Source organism: Photinus pyralis, unplaced genomic scaffold, assembly GCF_008802855.1.
Source record: "Photinus pyralis isolate 1611_PpyrPB1 unplaced genomic scaffold, Ppyr1.3 Ppyr1.4_LG3b, whole genome shotgun sequence".
NCBI lineage: Eukaryota > Metazoa > Arthropoda > Insecta > Coleoptera > Lampyridae > Photinus > Photinus pyralis.
Genome location: NW_022170510.1, coordinates 5605037 through 5626731, shown reverse-complemented (window position 1 = coordinate 5626731; position 21695 = coordinate 5605037). Strand labels below are relative to the sequence as shown.

General features: G+C 36.3%; 3 protein-coding genes across 9 annotated transcripts in view; all 3 read left to right on the top strand.

Moving 5' to 3' along the window:
• The window catches only part of LOC116166640, a 34595-nt gene extending 22931 nt beyond the window's left edge, over positions 1-11664 (top strand). Inside the window, exons 2-12 of one of the 2 annotated variants that reach the window (XM_031481666.1) lie at positions 3869-3930; positions 3986-4240; positions 4292-4421; positions 4567-5266; positions 5311-5543; positions 5588-5921; positions 5971-6099; positions 9464-9542; positions 9592-9771; positions 9816-9984; positions 10034-11664. In XM_031481666.1, coding sequence (XP_031337526.1) covers positions 3869-3930; positions 3986-4240; positions 4292-4421; positions 4567-5266; positions 5311-5543; positions 5588-5921; positions 5971-6099; positions 9464-9542; positions 9592-9771; positions 9816-9984; positions 10034-11568 — 3806 coding nt within the window. In that variant the 3' untranslated portion in view covers positions 11569-11664. Of the gene's footprint in view, positions 1-3868; positions 3931-3985; positions 4241-4288; positions 4422-4566; positions 5267-5310; positions 5544-5587; positions 5922-5970; positions 6100-9463; positions 9543-9591; positions 9772-9815; positions 9985-10033 lie in introns of both variants that reach the window. The other variant, XM_031481665.1, reaches the window with a different exon arrangement.
• A 3002-nt stretch (positions 11665-14666) lies between these two features.
• On the top strand, positions 14667-17392 carry LOC116167212 (cyclin-dependent kinase 11B-like). 6 transcript variants are annotated; one of them, XM_031482483.1, is made up of 6 exons: positions 14702-14862; positions 14908-15138; positions 15198-15329; positions 15375-16324; positions 16370-16675; positions 17199-17392. In XM_031482483.1, exons 2-6 carry the CDS (start codon positions 15030-15032, stop codon positions 17280-17282), a joined length of 1581 nt encoding a protein of 526 aa, XP_031338343.1. In that variant the 5' UTR covers positions 14702-14862; positions 14908-15029; the 3' UTR covers positions 17283-17392. The 6 variants fall into 6 exon arrangements, with proteins under 6 accessions (XP_031338339.1, XP_031338338.1, XP_031338337.1 ...); XM_031482480.1 differs by having other exon boundaries at positions 15183-15329; XM_031482481.1 differs by having other exon boundaries at positions 14706-14856; positions 15183-15329.
• A 269-nt stretch (positions 17393-17661) lies between these two features.
• Positions 17662-20705, top strand: LOC116167214 (hsp70-Hsp90 organizing protein 3-like). Its single transcript, XM_031482485.1, has 6 exons — positions 17662-19584; positions 19641-19856; positions 19915-20068; positions 20144-20244; positions 20296-20419; positions 20468-20705. Exons 1-6 carry the CDS (start codon positions 19564-19566, stop codon positions 20587-20589), a joined length of 738 nt encoding a protein of 245 aa, XP_031338345.1. The 5' UTR covers positions 17662-19563; the 3' UTR covers positions 20590-20705.
• Positions 20706-21695: the final 990 nt, after the last annotated feature.

Sequence of the window (21695 nt, the reverse complement as noted above, 5' to 3'; positions counted from 1 at the left end):
GAAGTAAATAGTGGAAGAATAATTACAAACATACACAATATACACTTAACTATCACATTAGGGAGATACGTGGCAAAAAAATCAATACGTTCAGCAGATCCTAAGCTCTTTCACTATAGGTGGAAGGCCAATTAGTGGAGGGTATCACAACAATGTAAAAGTGCGGATGGGGATTATACCGGCTGGAAGTTTTAAGAATTGTGGGTGATTATGTCGCGCGTAATAAATTTAAAACGCCTTTTAAAAATGGTGTTCCCGGAGAAGACTGGTTCCTTGGATTTATGAAGAGTCATGATTTATCCATTAAAAAGCTCCAGTCAGTTGAGATTTCCAGAAATAAATGTATGGGGCCATTTATTATTGGTCAGTATTTTGACTTATTAGTAAAACAATAAATGACTTGGATTTAAGAGATAAACCACAATTTTATTCATTATGTAACATGGATGAATCAGGATTTTGCCTTGATTTGTCCAAGGTAAAAGTTGTGGGAAAGAAAGGAACTGCATCTTAAAGAACCACAGCAGGATTCAGAAGGAACAACATTACTGTTCTAATGGTCGCAAATGCCGCGGGTCATAAAGCTCCCCCCTTAATAATATACAAAGGGAAAAATATTTGGAATAGATGGGTTGCTCCCAAGGGTAAAGACTTTCCTGGAACTACGCACGCAATGGCAGCCAATGAGTATAACAATTTCTCGAAATATTCAGAGAAGAGTTTCCTGAAAGAAACGGGTGATGCCAGAACGGTCCTGGTAATATATGATGGTCGTGTGTCCGATGTGGATGATCGACTGCTATCACTTCCACTTTCACCACATTCCAGCCATTTGCCTCAGCCACTTGATATAAGTGTCTTTCGTTCCCTAAAAATAAGATGCAATGCACAATTGGTCTAGTGACAGAGGCATAACCAGAGTCGACAAATTCCATTAGTTAAGTGGCCAAATCGAAAAACGACTCTGTTTCTTAGTTCTAACGGCATTTTTTGAGCCATCTTGGCCATATGGTTTTTTAGGTGTAAAAAAATGTACTGAATCCGATTCCGGATGTTGCCAGGCCGAATTTTGCACTAGTTCACAAATACAGCACGATGGAGCCACTATCTATTGTATTGTGTACTATTTAGTATTAAATTGTTTTCCATAATTTATTACTTATATAGGTACGTAAGAGTTGGTTAATTAACTTCATAGCTAGTTCAGAAAAATGTAGGAAAATACATCCTGTGGTGATATATAGAGTGTCCCAAAAAAGCTGTGAATTAATTAAATTAGTGTTTTTAATTTTCCTCGGCAAATTTTGTTTGTTATTAAATTTTGTACTTTTTAAAACCCGTTGTTAAGTATTTAGGTTTTTTCCAACTATCAGAATGAAAATTTATAATAAGTACCTACAATTAGGTACTAATATAAATGTCAAGTATATCCGAAATTCACACCTGTAAAATTCTGGTGTTCTAAAATTTAAGCGCAACTTTTTTACATTATAGTGTATAGATGATTATAGTTGCAAGAGACAACATGATATTCTTGCTTTGTCAACTCCTGTCTTGGTCCTTAGTTAGTTCCCGCCGACACTGTGCAGCGGCGCCACTTGCTACATTCAAATTGTTGATTTACCGTCCGCCAAGATACAGACTTTATTTACAAAAAATATGATTTCATTTTTTTGGGGTAATGTATAGAAGTAACTTATTTAGAAAACTGTCGGTTTACTTTTTCCATAAATCGTCTTGATCGAGAGCAAGAAAATAAAACAGATTACCGCAATAATCGGTCCAAATCATCTAATCTTTAAACAATCGGTATTCCGTTGCTATAAACTTTTTAAGAAAAATAGTCCGAACATTTTGTAGATAAAGGTCTAAATTTATAAAATAGTTCTTAAAAAAATTTTTTTTTGAAAAACAACTTTTTTTGGCGGGCGCTCTTATGGAAATTTACATTAGGTGCAGTGGGTACGGAAGGGCGTACAGTTGCATCTTCTCATGATCCTGTGGCCGGGGACATTTTCTACCATACATATTGTCTCGCAAATGCGATAAGAAACTGAAAAATCGAATGTTCAGACTAGCCCTCCTAAAAACTTGGCTCTAAATAAATTATGCTATGAACTAAAAGTGCACAAATATCTGCAAGTGCCTTGGCGACTGCTTCAATGGTAAAAAAAATGAGCAGGATGATGAAGAAATTTAAGTTCCGTTAAAATTTTTGAAATATAATACATTTGCCGTCAGAATTATTTATTTATTTATTTGTTTAGCAGAAATACCATTTTTACAAAAAAATACACAACATAATATCATATAACAATATGAAATAACAAAATGAAGTGTGATTATAAATCAAAATTACTGAAAAGCTTAACAAAAAATATTTCAAATAAAAATCAAATGCATTTTAATTGATAAAAAGAACGATAAATTTCATCGATTCTAATAAATTGTGTTACATCAGCTTCCTTCTGAATTCGATAAACGTAGTACCAAAAAATTAATTAATTATCTCTATATTCTCTGTATAATGTACCCAATTTATAAGTTTTGCAATTTTCTGTGCCTCCTGTATGTTTTTTAACACCTCAATCCGAAAAACTATGTGAAATGCGTCTGGCATAAAAATTTATATATTTGGCCGCCATATTGGCCGCCATTTTGAAATTAGCCAAAAATCAGATTAGCAACATCCGAATTCGGGTTCAGCAGACATTTTTACCCTTATAAAAGCACGTTTCCAAAATGGCTCATTAAATGCCGTTAGACTTGCGATTTATTAACTATGGGCACCCAACTACGTGGGTTGATTGGGAAAATATGGTCGGAAACTGATTCGCAATTATAATTAATGGGTTTGGAAAAGGGGGAATATATCGTTTTTTTTATACCCAAAATTTAAGTTGTACTACGGACAAAATTTAAAAAAAATTAAAAAATAAGGTGATATGATTGTGGTTGAAAATTACAAAATGAAATCATGGTGTGTGTACACGTCCAAATATTTTGTTAAAGTATTGTAGCTAACTCTTAATTTGTTTAAAAATGGCAATTACATATATAGGACCTTTCAATATGTTGTAGTGATTATTCTAGAAATACTGATAGACATCGAGGCTCCATGATAGATTAGTATAAAAATATAATATTTCGGGTAAATACAATAAACGCCCTAAAAAATCTGGAATAAACCGAATATTGTCAACAAAATTTGGAAAAACACGATTATTCACATGTCAAGGACACCCATATTGCTTATAGTCAATAGTCAAAAGAGGCTACTAAATTTCAGATCCCTAGATCAACCAAGTGTTGATAACTGCAATTGTTTTATTGTTGTCCGTCCACCCGTAATACTCATTTTGGTATACGCGCTCTTTATTTGCCCACAATCAATATTTAGGCACCAAAGTTTCTCGGCAAGCTTCCGAACGTATGATTTCGCTGAAAAATAAGTAAGTTTCACGTAAATCTTTGTGAAAACAAGTTTTAGTTATTTTAATTTTTGTGCTTTCGTTACTTTCAATAACAAAGCAAGTAGGAACTGCACAGTTTAAAAGATAACAACTCAAATCATAATCGCAACTATATGGACAATACGATTCTCGCAAGTACTGTCAACTACCACTCAATAAATAACTGCTGGTGTTCCTAGTGCACATACATATCCTGAAAACACACAGTATATCATCGATGTACAGTTTTGTTATTGTTAATGGTAATTATATTATAGTAGGTAATCCAGATCCACAAATCGCCGTGTTTTTCGAAAAACATATTCATGAAATGTAGTGTTCACGTCTAATTATCATTAATTAAACATCAATAAATTGTTTATCAGTTGTAAAATGTAATCGTATTCCTATTTCAGATCACCAAATTTCGGACGATGACCACCACAGTATTAACTTGGACGATGAACACTTTTCAAGGGTAAATTCTTACTTAAGACATTACTTGATATAAATAGCATGACAATAATGTTCAGGAATCGACTAACTCATCGCGAGCATCGTGGTTTAAAACACGGAACACAAGATCATCGCCTATCGATCCTCAAAATAGAAACAGATTGAGCCTAAGAAGTGATGATTTAAAAATTGACGTAGAACATGATGAAATTCGGGATCATAACGAAAATATCAAGTCCGGTTACGAAAACTCGACAGAAGCTTGTGAGAATGCGGACATACCTGAGGCTATTGTTGAAAGATATAAACAAGCGCTTGCTGAAAATGAATTTGTAAATACCTAAGTTATAAATTCAGCCTCTAATAATCGATTATTTTAGCAGCAGAATAAGCAGCATATATCATCCAAGCCAACATCTAAGTGGAAAATGGTAAAGAAAGCGTTTTTGACCCCATCGAATCATCACTCATCCACAAATACTCACAAAAATTCAACATTAGCTAGCTATAAAGGTAGGAATTTCCATTAAGTTTATGATACTTCTCATAATGATTAAAACCAAGTAGTCTTTAAAACAGATTTGACCGATTCATATTTAATAATAAAGTTATTTATATTTTTAGTTCTGGCGTGAGAGTGTAATAAAACTCTTTTTAGATAACCGCTTCCTGAAACAAACTGACGATAATAAAAGAATTCATGAAGAAATCCAGAAAAACTACAGGCAACTCCAAAAAAAGTTAAGCATCGAATTTCAGGGTAAACTGCACGAATGGGAAAGACTAAAATCACAAACTACTACAAACGCAATTGGTAAATCTGATATAGGTGAAGATCAGAAGGATCATGCTTTTATTAAAAAAATGGAGGAATGGCAACGTATTAAAGGCCAACCATCGCGGTCCAGTCAAAGCGTGCAAATGATGCGACAAGAAAACTTGGCGCCCGAGTTTAAGAAGAAATTGGAAGAGTGGCAAAGAATTAAGAAGTATTCCACTAAAGATGATTGCGCTTCAACGTCTAAACCTAAAAAGAAAATTGGGGAGTGGCCTAAGTGGAAATCTATCAGTGGAACACGAGAAGAGCCCGAAGTGACAGGAAGTGCGCCACTTTCAGACGAATTCATTAAAAAGCTTGAGGAATGGCGTAAAATTAAAGAATTTAGTAAGCACAACGAAGCCAAGGAAAAAACACCGAGTCCCCGCATTAAAAGAAAATGCGAGTCTTCCACTTCGATTCAACCGAAATACGCAGATCAAAAAGAACTGCACTGGTTTGAAAAGGAATTGAATAAAATCGAACTGGAGAAACGAAGGTTGGAAGAAGAACGCAATAAATTTTTGCAACGCGAAGAAAAGTACTGCTATCCATTTAAGCGCTATCTAATCTTTATTTTTTTAGGTTAGCAAAACTGCGCCGAACAGTGATGGGCGAGGGAAACAAGAAAGACGTTTTAATCCACACTCCTTCGGGATTTTACAAGTTCGAGGGTATATCCAGAAAATTTACACAGAAACTATGCCAGTGGGAGAAAGCGCAAGGTATCGGGCCCGAAGCATCGACTTTTGCGCTGATATCGTCCACGTTTAAACCGCACATCACCGTCGATTACTACGAAACTGACACGCCTAAAGGTAAACTGATCGTTGTGATGCTGTTGTTAAACTGGCTATTTTAGCCGAAGTGGTTCAGTACAACAAATCCAGAATTATAAGATCGAAATCTGCCGAAAGCGTTTCCACGAAAAATTTAATACAGAGTTGTCCAGCGAGTCATCATCCCTCGAGCCTTTCGCTCAACGACGTTGATGAATTGGAGAAACAAATGTCGTTGTCTAGAGGCTCATCCATGCAAGATATTGACACATCCTCCGAGAAGCTTAGGAATGATGAACCCGAGGCTGTCATTGTAGAAATCGAAGATGTGGAAGAAGAAACCGCAGATCTTCTGGAAGAGCGGTTGCAGGAGAAACACTTTGCGGTGTACCAACGGGAAAATGCCTTGAGTATATGGTTAGTAAGAGACAAACTTGCGATTGTAAGAGTAATTCGATTGTTTCAGCAAAAAACAACCCTGTGTGGTTCCTTACGTGCAGTCGATCCATTTCGACAGCGGTCAACCAAGTTTTGCACTAATTGATAAAGTGTTGAAGCTCGTAAAAGGAATAGATGAGGAGGAAAATGAGAAGAGGTAAATATTTTACGCTTCATTTCAGGTTATAAAGGGACGTTCAAAAGTAAGCTCCCTGTTTGAATTGGTGCTGTTTTGCTAACTCTGAAAAAATCATTTTGTTCATCCTTTTTTTTTGGAAGATAATTTGCAATTTCGTCGAAATCATTAAATCTTGAAAGAAAAAGTTCATCCTGTGGGAAACTTTTTTTACCAAAAAAATTCAAATTTGATACAAAACTTTAAAATTGATTTTTTGTGCGTTATTCCAATAGGAACTCTACAAGGTGACCACAAGAAGATAGGCGGTAAATTTATTTTAGACAGGTTTATTACAGTTTCGTCCGTAAATTCTTCTTGTATCATTTTTGTTACAAGTGACTTTTATCATCGATTCAAAGTCTATATAAAATAAAAAATTAGCTACCGGAACACTAACACCAATAAATTGGTTCTCAAAAACTCGCCGCGGGGAATTCGCCCCTAGAAAATTTGGCCCCTGAGGATTGGCGGGCGGAATATTCACCGTGCGGAAATTTAGCTCCAAGAAAACTTGTTTATAGGACTTTCATCTCCAAAAAAAGCTCCTGTAGTAGGTCGGAATGGTTGTCCTCAGGGGGGGGGGGGCAGTATCAGGGGGAAACTCGCTCCCAGGAGCTTCACCATATCGTCTTATCCTTCCGAAAGGTACCATCGATAGTCGGCTCTCGTAAGATCTGTAACGCAGCGCTTCGTATACTTAAGTATAATCCCCACTTATATCTCGGGATTACGTATAGTCCCGACTTATATCTCGGGATTACATAATTTGAACTAGCTTGTCCGTTTTACCATTGAATAAGTTTTATTCAATGGTTTTACGCTTTCGTAGAAATCTTTTTAAAAATAAAAAGAAATAGACATTTTTAATAATTTTATTTCAGTTCTTTTTTTTAATATAAACTTTTTTTCTTGTTATAATTCTGATTTTTTAATAGATTATGAGAAACTTTTTTTTCGTCCAAAAGAAGCGAGTGGGAGGAGGGTGAAGGGAGTCAAAATAAATTTAATTATCAATCTTTTTCTTTTAAGCGAAACACAAAATGATAAATCTAATATTTTTGAGTGTACTCTTTCCAGTTTGTAAAAAAAAATTCATAACTTCGTACACCTCGAAACGGAAGTGTAAAGGTCGACACGTCACGGACCGGCAACGTCACGTAAATCTTGCTGCCACTTCATACTATACGTCAATAGTTTCTTAGGATGGTTGCGACTGGATTTTTGTTCTGGACCATCTGTTCTTATCATGCTCAGATTAAATAGAAGAAAATTCGCATACTGCGGTAACCAGTTAAAAGGGGAAGAACATACGTGAGAAAAAGCGATAGAACTAAATCGTATTCTAAAGAGAATGTATAGCGGGTCATGGAAAAAGTAAATTGTGGAAGAATAACTGCATACAAATCGAGTCAAAAATACAAGATACACTTAACTATCACATTAGGGAGATACGTGGCTACGTAACTAACTATTCTCCTGGTGAAAATCAAATTTTATTGGCCAATCTTTTAAGAATCACAAACATTTGTAAGCGGCCATCAAAAATCTTTTATGTTCAAGCCCCCTTCACCTTCGCCCTGTGAATTTTTTCTGATATGTTCCTTTGAAGTCGTCGATAAGTTCTATTTGCAACTCTCAGTTTTTGGTTCCCACTTGTCCGCCATATTACATCGGTAGAAATCTTCCATGGTGAATCTTCCGAGGCAAATCTTTTGAAGACCCCGTACCCCCCGTACGTATTTCTACCCTTCTCACTCAAACAGGGAAACATTTTGTGTTAACCTGCCCCCAATTTTACGAAAAATGATAAATTCGGTCTTAAGTAAGTTTTGTAAAAGAATAATCATCCTCCATGAGCGCAATTTCCGGTGATTCCATTGGAATTGGCTTATTTTCCAGGGAGAATCTTTTGAAGACAAATCTTCCAGGGGCGAATTTTCCAGAGACAAAACTTCCCGATTCAAATCTTTTGGGGGAAATCTTCCAAGATACAATCTTTCGTATGCGAAGGTGCTATATTTTAAAAGCGAATCTACCGGAGATGAGATTAGTTGTAGAGGTATTTTCGGGAAGAATTTTCTCAACAATCGAAAGTATCATGATTTCTCATTAAATACAATATAGTGTAACAAAAATAAAGTAACTGATGAGGAAAGGTAGACAAGACATTTGGAACGTCGTGGGAATGAGCCTATTAACCCTATGCAAGTATAGGGTAGTAGCCCCCCAATGTTGCAATGCATAACCGATAAGCGCTGTACGAATGTAAAACATGCCACCAACAAGCGAATATCCAAAATAATTCTCTTTACACGCTGAAATTCGATATATTGGTGGTGGTTTGGTGGGTTTTGGGGGGTAAATGCGTAACCGCACAGTACGTCTCCTTGTTAAGAATACGTATTTTAATTACACACTATTCTAAAGGGGAAACTATTTACTGGGGGAAACACAATTACATACATACAAATAGAGATTTACGTGTAATTGTTTTTCCCTATGTCTACTGTTAAAAGACAAAAGCTCTTCTGAAGGGCGCCTAATTTCATCCAACCAAAATAACTTTCCATATTAATTAATTTGAATATTGTTGCTTTGGCTTGCGTATTTTAATTTTTGTACGTATGCGATGTATTCAACTAAAGAAAAAGTTCAAATTCTCAATTGGCATAGTGCCGTTAACAGTTTAAGTAGTTTAAGAGATTTATTTTTTGTGAAGCCAAAGCAACAATATTCAAATTAATTAATATGACAGTCTGATCTTTATTTATTTTAAGAAGTTATTTTGGATGCATAAAATTAGGCGTCCTTCAGAAGAGATTTTGTCATTTAAAAGTAAACATAGGGAAAAACAATACATCTAAATCGCTATGTCTATTTCTTAATAACTATACCACTGTACGAGTATATCACCTATTTAATTAATAAAGCGATGCACTGGTGGCACGGATAGATTCTTATGAAGAGATGCTTATTTATCTGCCGGCGCCCTCTTGCGGGAATTGTGTCTAGTATTTGATGCTGGTTCCGTCGTGTGGTTCGCTCTCGAGGGAGTTTGAGGTGTTAGGTTAAAACGGGGGTGTAAAAATCTCCCCCTCTTGAACCGATGACCGTCCCGATCCCGGTTCAGATATGTGGTTTTTTCTTAGTCGGCCTCTCCTTAGAATCGTTAGAACGGGGAGGGAGGCACCTAACATCTCCTTTTACAAAACGCATCAATTTTAAACTGGGCATTTACTTTTAAATATCCCAAATGACCAAATCAATTATGTCATTTGTTAAATGGTAAAAAAACGATTTACTACACATGATCGCATTTACTTAGACAAATTTAATTTTCTAGGAAAATGTTCGAAGTCGAAATAGAAGGAAACCAAGCAGACTCCGAGCAATCCCCTTCACCAGATTTGTACAAACGCAAAGTAAGTTGAACTGCGCCAACTTGTTTCACTCAAAAATTCATTTTTTAAGGAGAGGCATAAAAGGCAAACCCAAGGAAGCGAACAGATTCTGGAATATTTGATACAATTGCAAGAGTTGCACTCAAAAAACATCTCCATGATCGTAGATGGAGAGGTCGATTTATCTAATTCTCATTTCACCAATATAACAGAAGCGAGTCAAGATCTGTTTGCCGACCTATTTCAAATTGTGGGTTCTGATTTTAAAACTGCAAGAATTAATATTTTTTGTAGGTGGAACAATTACAAAACACATTGTGTCGCAGAAATGAGGAAGAGTACAGCTCATCATTTTTTGACTTCGAAGATTTTTCGTATTCCAATATAACAGCAGTCACTTCGGAGCTTACATCGAAGCTTTGCGAACTGAAGAGGATTTTAAGCTATTTCTACGCAGCTTCCGGTGAGTAAGCATTTGAAGATGTTAAAGTACACCTATCCAATCCTGATAGATAAAACGGCCCCCAATCGAAAATTGAAGAAAGTGAAACAAAAATGTTTGGATAATAGTGACAACGGCGAGCCCCAAGTACACACGGATGATGATAATTTAAGTTTCAGACGTATGAGGTACAGAAAAAAGGATTACTGCAGCAAGACGGTTTGTGAAAGCGAAGATAGCGACGGTCACGATACACAGGAAAAGTTGTTGCGTTCAAAACGGGCGGCAAATTCTATAACTGTCGATCCATCAGTTGTAGAAAGGCTTATAATTCCTACTAAGCCAAATTATGTTAACATTTCTGATGGGATATCGTTCGACTGTAAACCTGCGGATGTGCTAGTGAAAACCACGAAAAAAGTGTTTTCGCCTACGATCACTAGTCAATCATCTTCCAGTTCAAATTGCACCGAGCTCACTCAAAGTACAGAAAGTGCCAGTTCTGCCAGTGCAAATACTCGGCTTCCGCCCTTACCGCAGTCGCCTACATTTCAAAGGAAGTTGAGCAAGGAAATTTCGCCGGGAATACGATTTATGTTAGCTAAATACAATCAATTAATATCGCAACAAGAGGTACCTGCAAATCACCGATCGGCTGGAAGCAGTGGATCAGCTTCGCCAGTTGCTTGGCGATCACCTGTAAGTGAACGGAGAGTCAAAGCCCAACGCGATCGATACTTGGAGGAGGTGCGTAGGGACTGCAATCGTCCCGAGGTTAAAAAGTCGGCGAGTATCAATTATTTGCCATTAGAAAGCACAACTGGCTCATTTGCTGGAGTTTCAGTAAGTCCTAGTCCACTATGCGCGTCTAAGGGAATTCTTCGATCAACAAGTGCCAGTGTCATCCAAAATAAATTTGAAGGAATTCCGAAACACCCACCACTTAGACTAGTGATTCCGGAACAAACTCCAGAAATTAACATCAGTAATTGCGACACTAGGCACAGTAAAATTAAGAAAGCCAAAGAAGACTTCTTGAATTCGCCTTCCACACCAAACCCCAGCTCCGCACCGCCCACCTTCCCCGACATGGCGGGTGTCGTCACTTATCCCAGAAGAAGTCGTTTTAGCCAATTCAGCATGGGAAGTGAATCCAGCTATGATTCCTCTCCTTATGAGGGCGTACTGGTTAAGTCGGCCAGTGCGGGCATGATTAATGTGGACGAAGACACGTATCGACAAATCGATCCCGCTTTTCACCAAGAAGGTTACGTTTCGCTTCCTCGAACCGTTCAGAAACAAAAGGAAGGTTTACTAGGAGGAAAATTATCGTTGTCTAACATCGCGGCTAAGTTTCGTAAAGTCAAAATGCGTAAAAGTCGGGACTCGAAGAAAATGAATACGGTTTCCGCGCTTTGTAGGCAAAGCTTAGTTGTTACCATAAACTCCGACAATCAAGAAACTGAAACTGTAGAGAGACAAACCAGAAGTGATAGCTTAACAGTACCTGTAGAGAGAGGCGCTTCTTCTTCAGATGATACTTCCCCATCGTCGTCGAGATCCGGAAGTTGGATTAGGAGGTCTAAAATATTTAAAGTTAAATAAGTACATACGTTGTAATTTTTTATACATTATCTAAGTGTATTTAGATTTCTGTTCATAATTGATATAATAAAATAGTCGATGCTCTTTTTATACTTAGGTAGGTATTGGAAATTTCATTTTGAAAGATTACGAGAAAGCGTTACGGCAACCAATATCCACTGGCCATTATTTGTGCATCTGCGGTCATTCACTTGGGTAAAAAAATCGTCAATCATCCCTATTGTAGGTGGTACCCGACACCTACCGTGTAGGAGCCTCAATATGAAATTATGATTGACTTGAGTAAATAACACACATTCAAGTCTGAAAGATCGGTAGATTATGAGGTTTTGTCTGTTTTCATTAAAAATCGATCAACTTTGGCGGTATTTTGTTCATTGCTTTTCCATTAATTAGACATATTGAGTTAATATCTTGTATACTTTTTATAATTTAAGAATTATATTACTGAACCTTTTGAACAATTCTTAATAGCTGTGTTTTATATGATAATAAAATATTATTTCACATCGAATATAACACAAAAGTTTCTAAAAAGTATTTATTAATTTGTTGTACTCTGACTGAAAATATTAACAATGATTCAGCTTCTTATCCATGCGTTAATCGTGTCCCGCCATGACTCGAATAGGTATCTCAAATTAGGAGGATAATTATTTAAACGATCATAAATTGTACTTAAAAATTGTCAAGGGTTCAGTCTCGTTCAAAACCGCAAGACAAAGCACGCACAATATTATGATTTTAATAATAAACTTGTAAATCAGCATATGCATGAAGAAATCACATTTTTGGTAACACAGATCAGTATTTTATTAGCAAAGTGTAAAATTATCGATCTCACGGATAATCCAACCCAAAATAGACTAAAGCCTGCACATCTGTATTATATTAGGAAGCTTTTAGTGAATATTTGAAGTCTCCAGGTATGGTAATTTGTGAGATCGTAGCTGGACAGCCAGCCAGCCAGTCAGACAGCCAGCCATAACGAATAGGGCGCTAAAAATGATCTTGAAGGGATGTTGGGCGAATAATTGAAACACGACGCCAACACTTATTTATCAAAGACACCAAAGTATATTATTACCTACTTGCAGCTACTTATTCTTAGAGCTCTAGCTTAGCATGCCATTTCTTATTAGTTAGTACTAATCAAGCCTTCGAAACCTACCTACCTATTGCAAAACTGTATCGCCGGTTCCTCAAATCTGATCAAATTAAAGGGTAGTTCGGTAATTCTATCTCGAAGAGGGGTGTCAATTTGTATTGATATCTTGCAAAGTGTTGAAGATTTTCTCAAGTTCGTGGTGAAAATTCTTCTGGTAACTTCTTCGTCTTGTTAGTCTTGAAGTAATTTTGGAACTTACCTAACTTTTTGTACTTTTATTTCCAACTAATTCAGGCAAAAAGAATTTAGTTCATTTCTATTCTAGGTCTTTTCTCTAGAACGGCAGAGCTACGATTACGGTTGAATCACATTTAATGTCATAGCCATAATGGGTAGGCGGTAAGCGTATCTTCTAGTAGGTACGCTTCTTCAATTTTATACATACAGGGTTTGTATTAAAAGTATTGGGAACTTTTTCTCGATACTTTAAGAACATTGAGAAGAAACGGATTCGTTCCTGAAGGTTTACGTTCAGCATATCTGAAATAATATACCTTATATTTTTTTATTGAGACGTCTAATCGAAAAAGTACGAATCGTTTTGGATTCTACGCACCCAAATTAATAAGAAAAAGTTTTTTCCCGAGAAATTTTGGTGCAGTCGATTTTTGGTAAAAAAAGGAAGGTTATACACTGCCTTTTTTTTGCTCCGAAGAAAAAATTGTCTCACATCGACCGGAAAAATATATTTTCTTATAGAATGTGGCCTGTAAAATCCATAATTTCAAACAGTTCCAAGATCGGACTACTAGGTCAAAAGTTACAGCCCTTTGAATTTTTTGTCGAAATTGGTTTTTTGCCCATAACTTTTGAATTATATACAAAGAATATTCAGAATAAACTGAGAATATGTCGTCAGTAGGTAGACAGCTAACGGCGCTTTTAACATAGAAATGCTACGAAACATAAAGACAAGGGTTAACCGTGTGAGACCAGCCAACGCTGGAAATTGAAAACTGCATCACAACAATGCACGCAGCCACACCTGCTCCAAGGTGACCGATTATTTGACGCAAAACGACATTGCGACGATTCTCCAACCCCTCTACAGCGGGCGACTTGCCCCAAGCGGACTTTTTTCGATTCCCAACAGCGAAATCCTTCGTCAAAGAACATGATCACCATGGGACCGTCAAAGAGACGGACCTTCTGGAATTCGCTTACCACGAAGCCTTCGAGTCGTTTTTAAGTAATTGCAGCCTTACATTAGTTAAATAGCAGTACCTACCAGGGGGACTACTCTCCAGCTTTGAAACCGTGTTGTGAAGGGAACGCGGATATTGGTGTGTACTTTCACACGAGTTTTGATGTTGAGTAGGTGCGTATATCTTAAATATGTTTAAATCCCTATTTTCGACAAATAACGTCATATTAAGCCAGTCGTGATAGATACTATACGACCGGTGTTTGCGCCCCTTAGCCCCCACGTAGTCGGCGCCAATGTCTTTTGCATTTGGTCCTTAGACCATATAGTACATGGACTGCTATTATCCCTATGTTTTCAATACAAAATGGGTGGTCACGGATAGAGGGCACTGTAGTCGTGGGTATGTGAATCTCAGGGTAAACTAACGCCGTATGAACACCACTCGGATCGCGTAAAGAGTAGCTTTTATGGGAACCGCGTAGTACGGGAAGCTTTAAATACCCTTGATTATCTTCTATACGTCCACAAATACGGATAGGTTTGCTTTGTTGGCATATCTAGGCGATTAATTAATTGACGTTTGTTAATTTATAGGTTTGACAGTCTCAAATCGTATCTAATCGCACAACTTCGGACAGACTCGTTTACCCTGAAACTCACATACCCAGGCGATGTCCTTGACCATATTTTCGTTACAATTAGCAGTCCATGTACTATATGGTCTAAGATTTGGTCATATTCAAAGGTTGGCAACATCCGTTTAGTAGGGATCTTATATTTTTATAACCATTAAAGTTGCAACCCTGTTTAGTGTATTGTGTTTATGAACGTAAATGGAAAATTTTTATTAAATTTTCATTTAAAAGTGATGGATTTTCTGAAAAACAATAATGTCGTATAATAATTCAGCACGTGAGGCCGACGAATACAACAAATCGGCTAAAAAAGATGAGTATTCGTCTCGCCTTCAAAAGTTGAGGTTAGGTGATGCTCCTTAAATTTCTTATTAATTTTGCATTTTCAGTCCACCGGATAGAAATAGTAAATCCGATACACATTCAAAATCTGAAAACCATTACCATAAAAGTAGTAGTAGTTTAAAAGAGAAATCCCACCATAAAAGGTCCAAGCATCAAAAGCGTAGGCATGATGAGTATGACAGGGAATTGCATAGAGATAGAGGTAGGTACCGTAACCAACATAGTTACACGGATCGGCATCGTCATAGAAGTAGTACTTCTAACAACAAACATAGGTATGAAAAAGCGACGAACAATTTAACAGAATTATCTAATAAAGCAATCGAAATTGAAGATGAATTTCATTTACACAAATATAAAAGGCTCAAAACAATTATAGACTATAAACCACCAGATAATTGGGAAACCGAAACTGTCGAACAAGGGGAAATGCACGAATATAACAAGGTGCAAATGCTAAATACAGGTTCGTTACCATAATAGATGTAAAGGATTCTATCTCGTATTTCAGGTGAGATGCCCTCGATTCAAGAACGAAACTCTGATACAATCACAGGCTCGGAAACTTCAGAAAACGAAGCGGAGTCGAATAAAATTGACAACATTAAAGCAGAACATTTTGCTCAAGTGAATCATCTGGGATATTCCTCTAAAGACGCTAGCCCCGAATTACAAGAGGAGGTGGAAAGTGAGGATGATTTAATAGAGCCCTTAGACCAAGAGGTACTAGTTCACGATAATACGGAAGAATTGGAAGATCTCCCGCCTTACTACCCCGCGATTCAAGGTTGTAGATCGGTGAATGAATTTCAATTACTGAATCATATTAACGAAGGTACGTACGGTATCGTGTATCGTGCCAGAGATAAACATAATAACGATATTGTTGCATTGAAACGTCTAAAAATGGAGAAAGAAAAGGAGGGTTTTCCGATTACGTCTTTAAGGGAAATAAACACTCTGTTGAAAGGGCAGCATCCTAATATCGTTACCGTTAGGGAGATTGTGGTCGGGAATAATATGGATAAAATATTCATAGTTATGGATTATCTTGAGCATGATCTTAAATCGTTAATTGAAGTGATGCGAAGTAAAAAGCAAAGCTTTACCGCGGCGGAAGTGAAATGCTTACTTAAACAGTTAATGTGTGCCATTGCTTATCTACACGACAATTGGATTTTACATCGCGATTTAAAAACATCCAATCTGCTGTTGTCGCAGAATGGACTTTTAAAAGTGGGCGATTTCGGTTTGGCGAGAGAATACGGTTCGCCTCTTAAACCGTATACGCCGATTGTAGTGACACTTTGGTATCGTGCCCCGGAATTATTACTGGGCATTAAACCGTATTCCACCTCTGTCGACGTGTGGTCTTGCGGTTGCATATTCGGCGAACTTGCACTTATGAACCCGGTCTTTCCGGGCAAATCGGAAATCGATGAACTCAATAGGATATTTAAGGTAAAACTGACATCGCCAATTGGGAGTAAAATATGTCGTTTTTAGCTTCTTAGTACTCCAAACAAAAACACTTGGCCAGGTTTTAATAAGCTTCCGACAGTGCAGAGGATTAAGTTAGTTCAGTATCCTAATAATAAATTAAGTCAACGGTTTAATATGCTTTCCGTACAAGGACAAGCGCTACTGCAACAACTCTTGACCTGCGATCCCAGCCAACGCATAAATGCGGAAGACGCCTTCAACCATTCCTATTTTAAGGAATTTCCTTTAGCCTTGGACCCCTCATCGTTTCCATCGTGGCCTACTAAGAGCGACATAGGGCGCATCCATCCCGATGATGTTAAAAAAGTGGTGAAAAATTTCTTTGTGTACAGGGTGACCACAAAATGCAGGCATTACAATTTTCATTCTTACTTAATAATAATAATTCTCTAATCACAAAAAAAGTAAGGAATAAAAGATAGCTAGGTATACAAAAAAATCAATAGTTCCTACAGAAAAAAAACTACTATATCTAAATGTACCAAGGGTAAAGTTCCCAAAAAAAAAAGAAATATTGTTTTCTGCCCTTCCACTTAACTAATAATATAATTCATTATTTTTATAATTGAAATTTGAAATAGTTTGCTAAATTGTCTTAAATTTTTGTGTAAGTGTTGTGACCAAATTGCAAAGTAAAATTATATGGAACTTTGGGGTGTCATTTTTAAAGTATAGCTCAAAATAGAGTGGAGCCGTAGTTCCACTTCTTATATCTAGAAAGATTAAATTATAACTAACTTAATTTTTTCCACATTCTTTACTAGAAATTACCAAGTACAGCCTGATACAGTGGTCACCTGTTGGTATTTTGATTAACTTTTGAATATTTTAGGACGATGGTGGTTTCCACATCAATGCATCTGCAATGGATAATAGAAAATTACCAGTTGGCGGTGGCTTCAATCTTAAGTTTTAATTCTTTATCATTCAATTTAATTGTATAAATTAGTTTTTGAGATATAATTGAAAATAGTTTATTTTGATTTTAGGATTTGTGGATGTTGAAATAAAAAAGAGTTTTGTACATCGAGTGTTAACTTTATAAAATTGGCGATAGAAGGTACTGTGAATAATACACTAATTTTCTGTCGAATCACACTTTTATTTTCAGAGAAAGTTTTAGTGACTTCATACCATGAGCCCTATCACTGCCAAATAATAAGACATTTAACCATTTTGATTTACTTGTCCATCGTAAGTAATATTGACCCTCACATAAAATTCCGTCTTAATTCTCCTACTTTTGATACAGGTGAAGGAAAGTTGGAAGAATCCATATTACAACTTCCAGATTCAAACCATATTAAAGTTGGACAAGGGGTTGAATTTCTTCTTAGTAATGATTAAATGAAAAAAAATGTGAAAATTGGAAATATTTTTTCTCGATTGTTTTTGGATGTTGTTTGTTATGTTCGCAGATGTTGGAAATGTGGAAATTTTATCCATATGTTGAGTATCTCCATACTGGACCACAATTCAATTTAAGTCGGGCTCACAATCAAAAGATATGTCATTGCATTAATTCTGATTCAAATGTATTTTTTTATACAGAGCAAGTTTTTCCAATGTTTAGTAGGTATAAGGATTTCAGAAGCTGACAGAGATAGATAATGACATTGGGAAAAAATTTACAAGCTCAGAGCAACTGTCCAAAATAAGCTTATTAAAAATTCACATAATAGTAACGCTACTTTTCCAATCAAATGAAAACATTTTCAAAATTGCGCCGCTCCCGCTTGACACTAACATTGGTTTAAATGGCATGACCCTTTTTTATTCACTTAAAATTCTGCATCTTTCTTAAAAATGTTTAATAATAATAATATTTATTATACCGTTATCCGTGTGGGTACACTTACGGTCGTCATTGGGAAAAAAATATTACAAACAAAAATACAAAGATACATTCAGAGACTAACTAACAGAGGAGGATAACAGAGTACAATTTTACATATTACATCGCATGACAGTTTTTCATGAACTCTCCCTGACAATAAAAAGCATGTTTTGAGGCGTGACATAAGAGCTCCAATGGGCATAGATCTTATATTATTAGGGAGGCTGTTGTACAGAAGTTGAGATTGGTGGACTACACCATCCTGTGTTTTTGACAACCTGCAGTACTTAGTTCGAATGTTATGCTTAAGCCTAGTATCGTGATCGTGTACGTTACATTGTTTTTTTGCCATTGATAAGTTCTGCTTAGCATAACAAATCGCTTCGAAAATGAACATGCAAGGAAAAGTAAGAATGTTCAGTTCAATAAAAGCCTTCTTGCAATCCTCCCTGTATTTCAACCCAGCTATAATTCTGATGGCTCGGCGCTGCAATCTAAACATGCACTGCCAATGTGAAGTACGTCCCCATGCTAATATTGCATATAAGAGGATGCTTTGGATGAGAGCATAGTATGCAGTTTTGACAATCTTTGTTGATGTACTATTCCGCAATCGTAACATCAAAAAAATAGCTGTATTAATTTTTTTTGTTAGATGATCACAGTGGTAATTAAAATATAACACATAACTAAAATTGGTGGAATTTTTTTGCGTTGACCCATTTAATATAATTACAATTGTTTGGTGGCGTCAGATAAATGTAACACTGTTTTGGATAATCATCAACTTCGATTCTTGGGGATTTCTCGACTATTACAAAAGTCGGTGGTAGAGGGGTATATTGAAAATTCAATCCGGAATAAGGGTGAAACAGCAGAAAAGATCTTTATTAAACCTCCCAGCGCAAGTTTAATTGCATGTGTTCCACATCTTTTCATTATGGTAACTGAAATTCAAATTATGTAGGTACACATAAACTCAAAAAATGTTACTGATACCTTACTTACACTTTGTGTATATTTCTATCTGCGGTTTATTGAATATCGTTATAAATATTACTAAATCCACCGAATAATAAAATTAACCTTATGCACTCGCATTAAAATAATTGCGTTTCATTGGCCTGCATTTTTCATCGACTAATTTCAAAGGCCTCGAGGATCCTTCGCAAAAAATTAGATTTTTTTGTCCCCATGGTGCGTTCTACCAGGGACACACTGTATACAATGACTAATAATGAGCACGTCATGCGATTAGCGTTTATAGAGCCACAGAATCATCAGTGGGTCTTGTCAAAAATTCAGTTACAAAGTTGGGTTATGTAGTATTTTTTTAATAAATATTTAACACAAAATAAATATGACTGAAAACAATGAACAGGTACAAAACAATGCATTAAAACATAACATATAATTATCCTAACGTTCTCTAAACAGGAATCCGTAGAAAGCCTGAAAGAATTAGGAAACACTGCAATTCGGAATAAAAAATATGAAGAGGCAATCTTACACTACACTTATGCTCTTAAAATGGAACCAACAAATTTTACCCTCTACAGTAACCGATCGTTTGCATTCTTAAAGGTTCATCAATATTATTTAGCGATGGAGGATGCAAATGAGACTATTAGATTAAATCCTTCATGGGCAAAGGTTGGCTTTAACCGTATAAGGTTTTCATGCAATTTTAATAAGCCACCCTACTTTTAAGGGCTACTTTCGTAAAGGCGAAATTGAGTTAGCGACATATCAGTACAGTGACGCTTTTAATTCGTATCAGAAAGCTTTAATGTTGCAACCAAATGATTCTGTGATTATTAGTGCAATGACAAAAACTCTACAGGAGCAGAAGAAGGACCAGAACGGTAATTGCATTTATAAGGAAATTAATAATTTAACCATAATACACAGCAGTACTTTAATTAAATTTGTCTAAGTAGCAGATAGCCAAATTCCATGGGTGGGCGCTGGAGTTGGGATCGTCTTGGGTGTTATAATTGTAATTGCCGATTACATGTGTACAAACAAGCCAACTTTAACGGTAAGGTACTTGCAAAGATCCTCTCAAACGCATAATATTTAAAAATTGCAGCATCCGATTTTAATGGCATTGCTGACAATAACAATTGCGATGATAGGGTATGGAATTGCGAGAGCGCTTCGTTACTATACCAAATGCCAGAGAAATGCCTTAGTAGATGTTCCTATTAATTTATGTAAGTCATTTCGACAAATTTTGATTTATCTTTCAGGACTGATTTCAGTTGATGAAGAAAATATGCCAGCAGATGACACAGGGAAAGACGAAACTGAATCAAAAACCACTACGAATCATAGATACAGCAAATCTCAAGCCAGGCAAAGGTATAAGAAAGGAAAAGCCTAGTTTTTGTTATAAATATTTTTTTATTCATTCCGGATGTTTTATTATGTGCTGTAATATAATTTGATATCAGTATCTATTAAAAAATAATGTTTATAATTAAACTTTTCAATTCTGTATTACCTGTTTTCACTTATCATTTTGTAATGATGTGTCTCTGTTTGTTTATCTTCTCTGTACATCATTCTACACTGTACACATTTATTAAATAGTGGCCAGTTTGATATTCAAAAAGTATATAAAATTTCGTTTGCGAGAATGTGAAATCGAGTCACAATTTGAATTTACCTGCTTCATAAACGTGGACGTTAGGGGGCGTTTTTTAGTTTTAGCATGGACTAATTACACTAGTCTATGGTTTTAGTCTTATTTCTTTGATGGCTCGCATATCTTCTTTCTTATTGGAGGTAATTGAGTTCTGACTGTAAAAGCAGCGTTATGTGTTCTAGGTTTTAATATAGGGTAACTTTCGTCCAATTGCCATGAATCTCTGAGATGTTATTGAGTACACTCTCGCGAAGGTTTCTGGCATGTATCCAATGAAGAATCTCAACCGGAGTATTCCCTCCTCAGGTAAATGCATCTTGATGATACTTTCTCTTAAAAAGTTCGCCTACAGCATACAGTGCATTGGGCGCCTCTAAACAGCTATAAAATTTTATGTTACGCCTTACTGTATGCAACCCACATTACCAATTGCAATAAGAATACACACTACACAGGTACCCTACCATTGTTTTTATTCATTGGTTGAGTTAATGGAGGTTTATTGTATTGGATTTTCAACCTTATTGACAAGAAACGTTTCCATTGACTTCTTCAGTTTATCCCAAAATTTCTGCACCGAAGAACCTGTGTTATAACAGAAGTCACAGTAGTAACAAAAACAGTAGAGGTATCGTGAATTAAGAAATAGTGACGTGAATTTTCTAGATCGTTATCAAAACGCCATGTCGATAACGGTTTACAGTTAGTCACCGGCGATAAGAATGAAAACTGATCATCACGCGTTACTATAAAGCTGCTCTTTAAGCGATTCGAGTGGTGTTCATACTAAAAGTCCCCGTCAAAATCTGTTGCGCTCGAGCCGCCATCTTGGAAAAACGGTA

Coding starts and splice junctions, on each gene's coding strand:
- LOC116167212 (XM_031482477.1), top strand. CDS start 14,774: ATGTCGTATAATAATTCAGCACGTGAGGCCGACGAATACAACAAATCG. Junction 14,863..14,907: donor TCTCGCCTTCAAAAGTTGAG/GTTAGGTGATGC, acceptor TTGCATTTTCAG/TCCACCGGATAGAAATAGTA. Junction 15,330..15,374: donor GGTGCAAATGCTAAATACAG/GTTCGTTACCAT, acceptor CTCGTATTTCAG/GTGAGATGCCCTCGATTCAA.
- LOC116167214 (XM_031482485.1), top strand. CDS start 19,564: ATGACTGAAAACAATGAACAG. Junction 19,857..19,914: donor TAAATCCTTCATGGGCAAAG/GTTGGCTTTAAC, acceptor CCTACTTTTAAG/GGCTACTTTCGTAAAGGCGA. Junction 20,245..20,295: donor CAAACAAGCCAACTTTAACG/GTAAGGTACTTG, acceptor TAAAAATTGCAG/CATCCGATTTTAATGGCATT.